Source organism: Calypte anna, chromosome 14 (assembly GCF_003957555.1).
Source record: "Calypte anna isolate BGI_N300 chromosome 14, bCalAnn1_v1.p, whole genome shotgun sequence".
Taxonomy (NCBI): Eukaryota; Metazoa; Chordata; class Aves; order Apodiformes; family Trochilidae; genus Calypte; species Calypte anna.
The window spans coordinates 14,874,310-14,889,000 of record NC_044260.1 but is presented as its reverse complement, the minus strand read 5'-3'; the positions used below and the strand labels follow the sequence as shown (position 1 = coordinate 14,889,000).

Here is a 14,691-nt window from a genome sequence, read left to right as displayed (position 1 = left end):
TTTCTATTGCTATTAAATAAAAACACAAAAGTACGTTTTGTTGAACGGTGTCGTGCGGCTGCTGGGTGAGAACCATCACCTGTGAGCAAGGGCGAGGGATGGGGAGAGGGGAAGGAGCCGGGGCAGGCGCCGAGAGGAGCCCTGCGAGAGAAGGGAAGATAGGGGCTGGCTGGGAGGAAGAGATAATGCCCGAGAGGGAGCGGGGCAGGCAGATAGCGTCACTTATAAACAAGCGAAGAAAGAGGAGAGGAGGAAAATAAGCCAGCAAGTTTCCAGCCGGCTGCGGGGATGCGGAAAGGTTAAATTGTTTGTGAAGTGCGCGTTGTCTGCGCATGGCAGATGCCAGCCCTGCCAGCAGCGGCATTTCCCCGGGCCCCCTCCACCCCACCCTTGAACACACCACGGCCTTGAGGCGGCGGTGGGAGCCGCTGGCAGGGACCCTCCGCTTGTGGGGAGACATCTTGGGGGTCGCCAGCCGCCGGTCGCCCCCGTACCCCAAGATGCGGGGGCTGCGTGTCCCCCCCGCCGGTCCGGGTCCGAGGCAGCTGACAGGACGGGGCGGTCCGTGCCCGCTCACCGCTCCGCGCCCCTCGGGCCGGGAAAGGGGCGGGCGAAGGGGGAGGAGGGGGGGATGCGCGCTCCCGCGCCGGCACCGCGCCCTATTGGCCAGCGGGGGCGCGCGCCCGCAGCCCCCCTCAGTTCCTCCCTCCCTCTCCCCCTTCCTCCCTCCCTCCCTCCCCGCCGGGAAGATGGTGTCGGTGGGGGACGCCCGCTCTTAAGCGCGCTCCCGACGCTCCCCTCCCTCCCTTCCCCGGCGGCGCGCAGGCGGCGGGCCGGCCCCCGCCAGGGCACGGAGCTCCCCGGCGGCACCAGCCCCGCCGGGCCCCGTGGCAGGCGAGAAGGAGGAGGAGGAGGAGGCGGCGGCGGCCGAGCCCGCACCCCGGGGCTGAGGGGCGTCGCGTGGGCACTCGGTCCCCCACCCGGGAGCTGAGCGCGGCGGAGGACCCGAGGCCCCGTTGGCGGCGGGAAGGGCCGCGCAGGCCGGCGGGGGGGCGGCCGCCGGTGCCGTCCCGGCTGGGCGGACGGGAGAGGGAGGCGGTGCGGCGGGCGCTGGCCCCTTGGCGGCGGCCGTTACGGGAGCGCTGCCCGGCGGGCGCGGGGAGGAAGCCGCGGTCAGCTGCTGCCGACATGGAGGAGCGGTCCCCTCCCGGGGGGCCGGCGTCCCCCCCTCGGGACTGAGCCACCGGTCGCCCGCCCCGCGCCTCGGCGGGGCTGCGGCAGCGGGGCCGGCGGCACCCCCGGCCCTGCCCGGCGTGCGAGGCGAGGGGAATATGCGGGGCTGCCCGCGTCCCAGCGCCCGGTGTGCCCAGCCCGGCCAGCGGCCGAGAGCCGCGGCGCTGCCCGGCCGCCCCTCGGCGGTGGTGGCGGCGGAAGGAGCCTAAAGGCGACTCCTCTGCCAGGAGCCCGGTGGCCTTCCCGGCCCGAGAGACCCAACTCCTGAGCGGGCACTTCGGGAGGAATTGACAACATGGCTTCCCCACCGCACAAGCAGCTGCTGCATCACCACAGCACCGAGGTGAGCTGCGACTCCAGCGGGGACAGCAACAGCGTGACCGTGAAAATCAACCCCCGGCAGCACCCGGGCTGCTCCTCGTCCAAGGACTGCAAGTACAGCATCTCCTCCAGCTGCAGCTCGGGGGAGTCGGGGGGCACCCGCCGAGCCGGCGGAGGTGGCAGCGGCGGCGGCTCTGGCCTCCGCCGGCAGAAGAAGCTGCCGCAGCTCTTCGAGAGAGCCTCTTCCAAGTGGTGGAACCCCAAGTTCGACTCCAACAACCTGGAGGAGGCTTGCATGGAGAGATGCTTCCCGCAGACCCAGCGCAGGTTTCGCTATGCCCTCTTCTACATCGGCGTGGCCTGCATGCTCTGGGGCATTTACTTCGGCATAAACATGAGAGAGAAACAGATAGTTTTCATGGTGCCGGCTCTGTGCTTCCTTTTGGTATGTGTAGCGTTTTTTGTGTTCACTTTCACTAAGGCTTACGCCCGCCATTACGTATGGACTTCTCTGATCCTGACCCTCCTGGTTTTTGCTTTGACTCTTGCTCCTTTCCAGGCTCTGAAGCCTATCTCAGGAAGTGGTGACATGTCCAATCAGACTCCCCGGGCAGATCCCACAGACCCTTGTGTTTCCCAAGTGGGCGGTTTTTCTATGTGTATTGAAGTGCTCTTGTTGCTTTACACAGTGATGCACTTACCCCTGTATTTGAGCCTGTTCCTGGGACTGTCGTACTCGGTCCTCTTTGAGACCTTCGGTTATCACTTCCGTGACGAGAACTGTTTTACACCCGTTCGAGCCGGTGCGGTGTACTGGGAGCTGCTGAGTAAAGCCTTCCTGCACATCTGCATCCATGCCATTGGCATTCATTTATTTATCATGTCCGAAGTCAGGTCAAGAAGCACATTTCTGAAAGTGGGGCAGTCCATCATGCATGGAAAAGACTTGGAAGTGGAAAAAGCCCTGAAAGAGAGGATGATTCATTCTGTTATGCCAAGAATAATAGCCGATGACTTAATGAAGCAGGGGGATGATGAAAGTGAAAACTCCATCAAAGGCCATTCCACCTCAAGCCCCAAAAACCGCAAGAAGAAGCCCTCCATACAGAAAAACCCCATAATATTCCGTCCTTTTAAAATGTGGCAGATAGAGCAAGTGAGCATTTTGTTTGCAGATATCGTCGGCTTCACGAAAATGAGTGCCAATAAATCTGCCCATGCTCTGGTGGGACTGCTGAACGACCTCTTTGGGCGTTTCGACCGTCTGTGCGAGGACACCAAATGTGAGAAGATCAGCACCTTGGGAGACTGTTACTACTGCGTGGCTGGCTGCCCAGAGCCCCGGGCAGATCACGCTTACTGCTGCATCGAGATGGGCTTGGGTATGATCAAAGCCATTGAGCAGTTCTGCCAAGAGAAAAAAGAAATGGTGAACATGAGAGTCGGCGTTCACACCGGGACGGTCCTGTGTGGCATTTTGGGAATAAGGAGATTCAAGTTCGACGTGTGGTCCAATGATGTCAATTTGGCCAATCTGATGGAGCAGCTCGGGGTGGCTGGGAAAGTCCATATTTCGGAAGCTACTGAGAAATACTTGGATGATCGTTACGAAATGGAGGATGGAAAGGTGATGGAGAGAGTTGGTCAGAGTGTTGCCGACCAGTTAAGAGGTATGCTCTTTTATTTTGTGCCTGTTCTTTTGTCTTTATTTATTAGGGAATGCATTTTCCCTCGTGCGTGTTCTGTGCTTTCTGACTTGCCAATTGCACTTGTTTTACGTTTAACTCTGCCTGCTCATGATCAGAAACACCACGGGAATTAGGAAGTAAAAGATGCCACAGAGATGAGTGAAAGATCTTCTGGGAAACCCAAAATGTTCTTAGACTTCAGAACTCCTTGTGAGTGTAGCATCATAGGGAGGAGAAGGTTCATGTGTGTGCTTTCTGCAAGAGGCTTTTGTTTTACTGCTGTGTGTCATCCTTTAATTCAGTCAGTAAACCTGTTAATTGGCTTAATGTGCCATACATAGAGCATATGTGTTTTGCAAAATTATGTGTATCTGTGAAAAGTTTTTTCTGGCATTGGGAGAGTTGGGACTGCGAAGGCATTTGGGAAAAATGACAGCTGGATTCACAGAAAGAAATGAGCACTGTAGATTTGGCAGGTTGATACAGTGAGTTGTTACAGTTCGAAGTTAGGCTGGAAAAAGTTACTCAGGTGGCTGAGTGAGCTGGCAGAGGCTTCCTTTCTGCAGCTCAAAGGATTTGGGGATGAAACTGCAAATTTGCCATTTGGAGAAGAAAATGGGATCCCTCAGTTCCCTGTATGGCTTGGCCTAAGGGTCCAATTTTAATTCTTTCTATTGATACTGAAATGAAAACCTGGACTGCTTTCCATCAGTGCTCAGATGTGGGTGCAGGAGGATTGTGCATGCTGAGGATTTAATTGTCTCTGTAGTAAGAGCGCAGCACGGGAGACGCAGGCTTTGTCTCCTGGAGGGAGTGTGGGTTTTGCAGTGCTTGTAGCCCAGGGTGGGGAGCAGACAAATCAAAATGGGAGTGGAGTATGTTCCCAAGCCTCTGATCCTACGTGAGTTTATTCGTTCTGTTTAGAATGTACTGATTTTTTTATAAAGTAAGCATGGAAAACGGAGTGGAAGAAACCAAGGGAGTCACAGGACAGCGCTGTGATGGAGGAAGGAGATGTTTTTGCAACAAATACAAAACGAGGCCAGGATGGTTGCAGAAAGGTCAGTGAGTAAGGACAGGGAGGGGGGAGTGTTGCAAAACAGGGGTGGCAGTGGTAAGGGCAGGCCACTGGCCTGTGGCAGGTGCTTATTTTGATGTGACACAAATACTTATTTTTGGTGAGCTGGCTGTCCCCATGCATATGGCAGCAGGGCTGAAATGAGAGGCTTAAGGGAGGAAAAATATCGACAGTGACATTGGTGGCTGGAAGCCATAGAACTGAAGCAGATGTGAGTCCCTGGGCTTTGGTTTTCTGTTTGGCTTCTAAAAATACAAATTCCATGAATCTCACAGTTGGCACTGATGCATTTCAGTGGAAGCATGCTTTCAAGAAAAAAGGGTGTCAGATGTAATCTCTCTCTTACTGTAAGCGGAATCCTGATGCTCTGGTGAAAATAAATTGAATATGCTGTAGAGGAACAAACCTGTGATACTGCCCTCTTCCATCCATCTCTACAGCCAGGTGCAGAGTGTGGTAACAGCAAACACAGTTAAGTGTTCTTGCTGAATTTGTAGCTGGAGCATGAATCACAAAGTGAGGTGAAGTTACTTGTGGACACTGATGGTACTGGTCTTAAATATTTTTATTTATTTGTTTATGTTTTCTAGGAGCTCACAAGAGCACTGTGTAGAGCAATAATACCCCATGCCAGGAGTGTGTTTTTCATGGTCTTTCTCAGAGTTCTGCTCCGACCTTGGTTACACTTTGTGGGAGAGGGCACGGGCTGCTGTTGTCACTACAGGAGTTGGGGTTTTGCTGCTTTGAATGCCTTCCACAGGTCCTGCTTTATTTCACAGGCCCAGGGCACTATAGATGAACAAATTGAAATGTAGTCTAGATAAGATGAAGTATACTTTGTGGTCTGACATTTTAATGGTATCTTCTTACCCCAAAACCTAGCTAGGAGAGCAACTGGAACATGTGTGAGGAGTTACTTGAATAAGGAGTATGGGTTGGGTTGGGTTTTTTGGGTTGATTTTATGGGTTGGTCCCCTTTCCCTCCTGTATTTTGTTGTGGACTGTAATTAGCTTCTGTTTCTTATCAGTGTCTGATGTAGTTACTGAAATTGGAGTCTGTGTGTGCTTCCAAACCAAGCAGCCCTCTGCCATGGCCATCTCTACCCCGGATCCCTTTCCCTCCTGTGCCCACACCTTCAGGCAGGTGGTGGGTGCTGCAGAGCTGCCCGATTTTTCCTGTTTCCTTAGTGCTTTGTTCTGAAGCCAGATTACTTGGCTGATAGGTAACTGGCATCAGGAAAACAAACAAACAAACAAAAAAAGGCATTGATAAAAGCGATCTAACAGCAGTGCCACAGGCTGGCATCCAGAGCCTGCTGCAGGGGAGGGTTTTGTGAAGGAGCAGCTCTGAGATCTAGGAGAGTAAACTGAGATTTCACCTCTTAATTAATTGTCCTCTGCAGAGCACTTGCTCAGTTTGGTGAGCAGAGGTGCTGTTAGGAAGCTTTGTTTTACTGTCTTCCCTGAGAATCCATTGGTACAGTGTTTTCCCTGGCAGGTCATTGATGGCAGTGATAGAGAAGAGGAAGTTTGTTGTTTAGTTGTGGCAGATGTCAGACTAAAGTAGGAAAGCAGTGTGGAGATAAGAGACATAAGCTGTGTTTCCCTTCCCAGTACTTCACCTCTCAGCTTCCTTTCTACCTTTGGTGTCTTAATATCTTAAGTTCATGGATGTCTGGTGTATTCTCTCTTGAGAATGGAGCTGTTGCAGCAGTAGTAGCTGTCTTTCTTGGGCTTAGTCAACATGATCAAATAAACTCTTCAGAGAGCAAAAATGGGAGATGCTGAGGACTCAGTGTCCATGTTAAGGACATGAATGGTTAAGGCCTTCTACCTAAGCCTTGTTCTGGACTGGGTCTTTGACCAGAAATAGCTCTGTGGTTGGAGCACATCAGGTGTGCTCCTGGAGCAAGTCTCTTGGCATGGTTCACCCAGGAGGAATCCAGGTGCAGCTCTACAGTGTGTGCCAAAGCAGTGCTTCAAAACCATGCTCCCCATTCCATGTGAATTACTAATGTACATGTGCCTCCAGTTGTCCTGGTGATGCTCTCTGTACTTTTTGGAATAGACAAGGCAAAACCAGATTTTTCTTTGCCTGTTCTGTTTCATGGTTCACTGAAACTGCTAGGATGGAAATAGATTTTCTTTCTCCTTTGCTTCCTGAGCTCCCTAGTGCAAGAAGTGGGGCCCTGCTATGTTCCCTTATGCTTCTGACTTCTCAGTGTTCAGAGCAGACCAACAGAGTTACCCATCAATGAACTTCCAATGTTTATGCCTATTTCTGCTTGCTTTGTGTTTTACCATCTGTTTTCACAGCCCCTCATCCCCTTGGATGCGAAGGGAGCACAGGCAAGAAATGTTGGAAGTGATTGTTTGAGGTCCACAGGTAAACCCTAAATGTCAGTTCAGTTTTATCTGCCACAGTCATTTTGCTATAGGATTTGTGACTATTAGCTTTTGCTGTCTTCTTGCTGAGTGTTCTAGCAAATAAGTGTCCTGAAGACTATGAGATACTTTGAGTCACATACTAGACCTTATTGTGTCCCTTCTGGACCCTGGAGTCAGGGATCTCTTCTCTGTATATAACAAGTTCTGCTTATGAAAATATTTTTGTTTTGTTCTGTTCTTCTTGATTGTTTGCATTTCTCTTCCTTGTTACTTAAGAGGTCATACTGTTGCTGTTTGCCAGCCAGCCAGAAATACCAGGGTCACTGGCATTTTTTTTTCTGAGTGCTCAAAATACGTAAGCATGTTGGGGCAAGAATGCTTTCTCTGTGTTTATAAAGCATAGCACGGCAGAACTGTGATTTCATTTGGGGCATTTGTGTGTGCACTGAGTCATAGTTATTGAAGTTCCCATTAAAAAAATAAATCCCCAGCTTTCTGCAGCAGGACACCCCCTTGTTCAGGTTGTCTCAAGGAGCAGCTTTGTCACTGAATTTCTGTTAGAAGCCCTTGAAGGTACAGCCATGCTGTCACAAGGTACTGTCACTGCTCTTTTCTTCATCACAGAAAACACAGGAGTGGACCTGATGCCCTCTGTCTGCTGCCTCACCACCCCGAGGTGGCTTCAGAGGGGAGGTCACTTCCACAGTGCTTGCTGCCAGGAAAGCCACCAGCTCACCTGGGGCAATTGGTGGCCATTCCTGATAAAGCAGATTTTGAAGATCTGGAGCTTACTGCAGGGTCTTTCACTGTTATCTGTGTTTCTTTTCATGTCTGCTTTACTTTTAAATAATTTTTTTAATGTTAGTTATAAAAGTCACTGTTTTGCTTGGTATTGGAACATTTTAATGTAATCCAGGCTATTATTTCTCTCTGAATAGCCAAGCTCTTTACAGGGTGGCAGCCTGTTATCCATGGGATGCTTTTCCCTTGGCAGATCCCCCCAAGCTCTGCCTGGTGCCTTGATACTCTGCTGCTGCTTCAGTTCTGGGAACATGGTGAGGGTGTTCCTGAAAGATGAAAGTCTCTGCTAAGGGTGTGAAGAGAATTCATTAAATTTTCCTTGCCTTCCTCCCCTCTGTGGCTGGTGGGGAAGGAGGGACCTTGCCAGCAGTGAAGTCTCCCCTGCCAGCCCCGTTTTCTGTGCCTTCCCAGACCAGTGCACAGAGGACCAGAGCTGCCCTGTGCTTCTGGAAGTTCACAGGTAAAGTTTTCCTCAGCTTTTGGAGCTGACACTGGTGCAGTGTCAGTCTGGGAGGCTTGTGCTGTGCCAGCAGGAGCTCTGCAGAGGGCTCTGCACAAAGCCAGGGTTTGGCTCACAAGAGCTGTAGCTCCTCGCTCCTCAGTGGGTTTGGGGGGAGCGCAGGGAGCTGGGGTGCTTGTCGTGTGTCTTGCCAGCTGCTGTGCTGTGTTCAGCCCTGGTTTCATCACCTTTAATAAATATAAATCTTTCAGTATTGTCCTTCTAGATTTCTTCATCTCGTTCATGTCAGACTTTGTAATTCTGGATTAAATTCTGGTTAAAATACTCATTTGACAGTCGGGCAACAACGGAGAGGTAGAACAAATTTCAGTTGTCAAGTGGTGATCAAGTAAGCTTCTGTCTGTATTTCCACTTCCACTGGGTGCTTACTGAGAGAAAATGGGAGTGTCTGGCCAGCTTATTGCTTTTACATAATCTGACCTCACAACTGCTGCCACTGAAGTAGTGGTTCAAAATTTTATTTTTAAGTGTGACACCAAAAAAAAAAAGTTAAAAAAAATTTAAAAAGTCATATACAGGTTGACTTCACTGCTGCATTTAAATAATGAAAAGTATTCAGTGACAGATAAAGAATTATAATTATAGGTAATTTGCATGAAGGCATATTGCCAGGAAGAAATAAATTCTACTTTGATTTCACATTTTGACATCATCTGTAATTTTACCATGTAATAGCAAAAAGAGGAGGATGTAAATAGTGAATGGAGTTGCTCAACCTGGTTCTTGGCAAGTCTTCACACACTGGAGATGTGTTTCATAGCTATAAACAAGAGAAAGACATTTGTAGGAAAGCCCAACAATTATTGTTGAGCTTTCTGAATATTTTGCATGATGCAGTGGTGCAGAATTTTCTGAAAGTTGAAGCTATGTATCTGTGCATGAGTAGTGATCAGCCTCCCTGCCAGGCAGGTTTTGTGACCTCTGCAAGAAGGTCACTAGTTCTCTGAATTTTGAAGAAGATTTGAGTAGCTTCTTGGTTTTATTTGTGCAAGACCAAGTAGAAAAATGTCTCAATTAAAAAATATTCCATGCTTAAGCTGGTTGTGAAGGGCAGCTTGGATGTTGGATTTTGAGACTTCCAGTTTTGATAACTTACTAATTTGACACACACAATTAAAAAATAATTTCTAAGCATAGTTATTAGCTTAGATTCACCACTTTGGAGGATGGAGACTGGTTCTACCCATGTACTTTAACAGCATGGGCTCCAGTTTCAATACATTGGTGTCCTGACAGTAATTAACAAATAAGGCAGTACTGGCAGTAAAGTGTTGCAGCTCTCTGGGAAGTGTTTCAGCCCTATAAAAGCACTGTAAAGTGAAGTCAGTTTAAACAGACCTTAAGACATTTACATCCTGCAAGAGCTGAAGTGAGCATGGCCAGAGCAGAGCTTTATTCCAGCAGGTTTAGGAGGAACACTGAAATCCATGGTCCTGTAGGACTGGAGGGACACGGTGGCTTCTGATGCATTTGGAGGTCATCATCTGCAGTTTTATTTATGTTTCTTGCTTTGGATACCCAGAGTATAGGTGCTGTAATGTAAACAGGTACCCCGTGAATAACAAACCTGAGCTTTCTTCTCCCTTCCTTCCCATTTACTCTTAAGAGATGGGTGAGGGACTAATTAAATGCAAGAAAACTTCCTTAAAGAAAAGCTTTGACACTGGCTTTTAGGGGAAAAGATTGATGGAAAAGACAATAAAAAGTCAAAGACACATAATTTATATCCATTTTCTGTCATGGGGAGGATGCATGATTTGAATGGGTTATTTAATTTTTTTTTTTTTTGCAGTTATTTCACAACATGTACTTCACTGTTCCTTTTGGCAGGCAAATTCTATGATAATATATATTCAGCACTTTAAAACAAAGTATAGTTTCAGCGGATTTCAAATTGCTGTAGATTGTCCTGGGATGTTACTAAAATTGGTAAATTAAAATTATTTTCTACCAAGTGCAGTTTGTGTGTGAGCTGTCTCTCTCTCTCTCTCTCTTGATCTTGAACCCCAGGCTCCATCCTGGCTCTGTAAGGAGAGACAGCCATTCCTTTTGCCATCACAGCTGACCCTTGAAAATTCTCTGCTATTTTTAGATGATTTTCAGTCGTATTTCTGTCCTTTGAAAAGAAAGAAAACAATAAATCCCTAGCCTTTAAATTCTTAACTTCCAGTGGGAGTTGCTGTTGCAGAGAAGGCAGCTTGTCTTAATGAGGCACTAGAGACATTTAACAGGTTCTGTTCTATACAAGTTGGGGTTATTGTGATGGTTGTTTCGTATGGAATGATTGGACCTGGATTTAAACCAAAGCCATGCAGGGTTTGCAAACATAGCTGCTTGCTCCCAAGGAATCATTTGTGACAAGACCAAGTGGCAGGCTGGAGCTTGGGCTGTCACAGCTTTTCCTTCACCAGAAGCCGTGTCAGGGCCCTGGTGCTGCCTCGGGCAGATCTGGCTGGGCTCATCTTGCCAGGCATGTGTCAGAACTGGACTCTACAGAAGTCTGAACTGCACCAAGCCAAATTGGTGCCATCAAAAGAATCTTCTCTTTCATTTTCCTCCCCCCCTTCAAGTGTTTCAGCCTGGAGCAGCAGGCCTACCCAGATACATTGCATAGGTATTTTTCATGATTCTTAAATTACTTGGTGAAGGAACAAACCGTTCAAGATCTGTCTCTTCAGCTGGCATTCCTTGGAGTCAAAATGCCCCTTGTCTGAAAGCTGTTTGTGTTTGCTGCAGTAACTTAATGTGGGAATTCTTAGCAAACCAAATAAATAACAATTGTATTGCAAGTCTTTATCTGACTGATGGCACTTACTGTTCCTCTTGTTGCACTTCTAAAGCTGTTGTCTGCAACTTGACTTGTAAGTGCAGAAATTCCTTCTGTTGTCATGAAGTAACATTAGTTATAAAATCTCAAAAATTGGAACAGTGCAGAAGAAACAGTTAAAAAGAAGTTCTCAAGCTTCTGAACTGAGCCTTCTGTCTGCTGCTTAACCTGTGCAGAAATATGCAAACAGAAGAAAATGCCTTTTGCTGCACATGTAACATGTTAAATATCTACTAGTTAAAGATCAATTTGCTTTCCTTTTGCTTTTTTTTCTCATTCCATTGTCAGCTGGATTTAACTTAGATTCAGTGGTGTGGATGTCATGGTGGGGTGGAAGGTTCCTGCTGGAACCAGAGATCCTCCCATGGCAAGGGGAGGAGAGGGACTATGGAAAGAAAGCTGAAAAGCTTCCAAATCCAGCTGCCTCTAAGTCTGTAAAGACTTAGTTTCCTCACAGTCCTGTTAATTTATAGGCCTTAATAGAAGAGTTCCCTTTTTTTCATCCTGAAAAGAGAGGGTGGTGGTGAAAAAGGGAAAGCAAAGCTAATTGATAATCAATAACAATGATCCTAACTGTGTGTTTTTAAGAGTCAAAACAGTGGTGGGCTGGTTGACTGTGCTTAAGTGCACAATAAGAAAGAAGTCTATAATGTGCTATTAAATATAGATTCAGCCTATAGGAAACATAGGAAAACTTCTGATACTGGATTCTTTAAATTTGCTGGCTGATAAACAAGGATAGTGGAGTCAGAAATGGAATCTATTTTTTAAGTGTGCAGCTTTAATGTTTGACTTGGATGCATGTGGCCAGTATGTGGAACAGAAGTTAATTATTCTTTTCTTTACAGGGTATTACATTAGGTATGCAGTTCTCAAAAGACTTCCCTGGTAAGCTTTTGCATAGCTGTTCCCCAGAGTTCTTGGAATCAAATTCTTGCATTCTTTGACTTTTTTTTTTTTTTTTAATGGCCATTGGAAGTCCCTCCTGTAAGGGACCGAGCGTCTTTAACCTCTGACCAACTTGGACAAAAGTACAACAGATAAATCTTCTGGAAATGCTCAGGGCTTGATAGGACTGGTATTAAAGACAGGATGTCATGAGGAAATGTTCCTGCAAGGGCATTATTTGAGAGGAGAGCAGGTACAACACGAGCTCCAAATTTCCTTTGTTTAGACAGCGTGATGCTTTGTAAGAGCTGTGGGTGCTTCCTGGAGCTCTGCGTTCGGGTGGCACCGAGAGAAGAAGTGGGCACAGGCTGCTGAAGGGTGAAGACTTGGCTGTGTTGCACAGGGAAAATTCACCAGCAGATAATCAGACTTTGATCCAAGCCTTCTGTAACCTTTCCCATTTATTTCCAGTTTCAAAAAGATCTTGATTCTGATTTGGTAACATTTAGTAGGAAAGCAAAAGCATTTTACTGGTTCTGCTCTGCCTGACGCCCTGTTTGGGACTGACCTTGCTACCAAGAGACTGGTTATGAAAGAGATTCTGTCTTATATCCACATACAAGTTATCAGACAATAATACTAACATTGTACCTGCTGCTTGGCAGTGTGGCATCAACTGGAAACACAAAGCATTCTTAAAAGTACCACATGGGGATGAGAAAACGTATTATAAGTTGTTTCATAATCCTAATAAGCCATTTAAGAGAAATACACACCCCCCACGCCTCACCCCAGGTTCTGGCATCCCTAGTGATCAGTAACTGGATTTTTCTGCTGAGGGTGTTAAAATAACATGTGCCATGAAACATTGCTGCTGCTGGAATCTGCTGTGGATACAGAGGTAAACAAAAGGTCTGCTAGTTCACTGAAGTCTCTGTCAGATACTTTAATTTGGTATTTGTCAATAGTTTTCCGTAACTAAGTCCAAAAACCTTAATTATATAAAGCTGTTATTTGCTTTTTTCTGTATGTGTTTATATAACATTTCGTAAGCATCTACCTGAAAATACTGAGTTGTCTTTGCAGTCTGTTTTTTCTGAAAAATCAGGTGCTTGAATCATGTTTACTGTTAACTTGGGAAGTGCTTAATTCTTGTAGCACGAGTGACTGGGTGTTCATCATGGGGGTGGCATTTTTTAACCAAAGTGCTGCTTAGCTATCAATCTTTAATAGGGAGCATCCTAAAACCCTACCTGTTGGTAATTGCAGGTGGCAGCTGCAGCTAAGAGGTTTTCAGAGTGCCCTTGTCTAGCGTGGGACCTGCTCTGGCAGAGCAAGGTGTTTGCAGTGGGAGTTTGGGTACAACCTCTGAGCTCCTGTAGCTGAGCCTGGGACCTCTTGCTTTGTCTGATGTAGGCAATGGAAAAGAAGGAGGAAAAGGATGCCATCTGTTTTTTTAAAATGTGCAGGTGAAGGCTGATGGAAGGAAGGTGCTGGGTTCTGAGCCCTGCCCCGAGCACTGGGCCAGCTGTTGGGCTTTGTTGGTGCCTCCTGCCCAGAGTCAGGGATGGTTTGGTGATGGCCCTTTGCTCTTCAGGAGCTGGCAATGATTTTCTGCCCCTAATCAGGTACTGAAAGTGAATCAGACCACACGGGAGACATTTTTGGTCAGGCACAGTGTTTTCTAAGTGCTATAAAAAAACGTGTGCGTGATGTGGCTATATTTGAAATGCAGTGCATATGTTAAGTGTTTAATTCTTTCCAAGATATCAGGAGATGACAAAATTGGAAATGGTCTTAAAATTTAGATTAAGATAATTTTTTCCAAGTTAGGATACTTGCCTGTTCTGCTTCTGCACTTCCTGGTGTTTCTTTGAGTCAGTGTATTTGGTAGATACTTAAACTGCATTACCCATGTATTTTGGGACCTGGGTTATGATTTGCCTTGTATGAGCAGTATCAGTCGTGGAGAAGCCTGAAGCCAATTTAGTTATAAATTTGTGACATTTTTTTGTGCTTCTGCTGCTGCCATGGAGCAGGCTTCCCAGTGTTAGACTGTGCTGACAGTGAGTTATTTGTCCAGCCCGTTTGTGAGGAAAGGATTTGTTAATTCTTGGGCTGCTTAGCAAGCTCAGGAGTTGGACCATGCCCCAGCAGTGCTTTTGGTGCAGCTTTTTAAACACCAAATCTTCTCATGCAAAGTGTGCTCTTTGTTAAAGTTTACAGTTGTAATTGTTTCACTGGAAAGAAGAGACAGTTGTTTTTAAGAGTAGATTTATTGATTTGTGAAAATAATGTAATTGTGTGTGTGTGTTAAATGGGATCTGTGGGGCATGATGGTAACACAGCAGTCCTGGGTGGAGGGGGATGCATAATGCTCAGTGCAGGAACTCCAGTTAATACACATGGAATATGTCTACAGTTTATTTAAAGCCAACTTTAAATGTAGCAAATGACTTTCACCAACATACCTAAAGCAAAAGAGTGCTCTGGAAATCCTTGTGGCCCTACTGAGGTGATTCAGTATAAAATGAATACAAAGTACAGGAGTTAAAGCAATATACACAGACTCGGGGACCAGGAGGAGTATGGCTGGGAGTATTTGTTTATTGTCTTTATATTATATTTATATTATATTTATATTATCTTCTTATTATCTTTATATTATATTTATATTATCTTTATATTTATATTATAAAAGAATGTTTATTGTCTTTTCAGTGCATATGTAAAGTCACAACTTTTGCAATGACTATTGGAAAACAATCCAGAGAACCAGGCAGTGAAGTGTGGCTGGTATGAGCTGTTCATTGCAGGGGTTCATCCTGTGGCACTTCAGAGGAGATTTGGGAGGCTGTGCTGCTCCCTGGGCTTCTCCCCTGCTGGGGCTGAGCCCCAGCCATGAGCACACTTGCACAGTGAAGGCAGAAAGCTGGGAGCTGGAACT

The 14,691-nt window shown here is 46.8% G+C and overlaps 1 protein-coding gene across 3 annotated transcripts in view; it reads left to right on the top strand.

Moving 5' to 3' along the window:
* Positions 1–1,344: 1,344 nt before the first annotated feature.
* ADCY9 (adenylate cyclase 9) overlaps positions 1,345–14,691 on the top strand; it is an 82,826-nt gene continuing 69,479 nt past the window's right edge. Inside the window, exon 1 of one of the 3 annotated variants that reach the window (XM_008496745.2) lies at positions 1,345–3,224. In XM_008496745.2, coding sequence (XP_008494967.2) covers positions 1,529–3,224 — 1,696 coding nt within the window. In that variant the 5' untranslated portion in view covers positions 1,345–1,528. The remainder of the gene's footprint in view (positions 3,225–14,691) is intronic. The other 2 variants (XM_030459937.1, XR_003988182.1) reach the window with 2 other exon arrangements.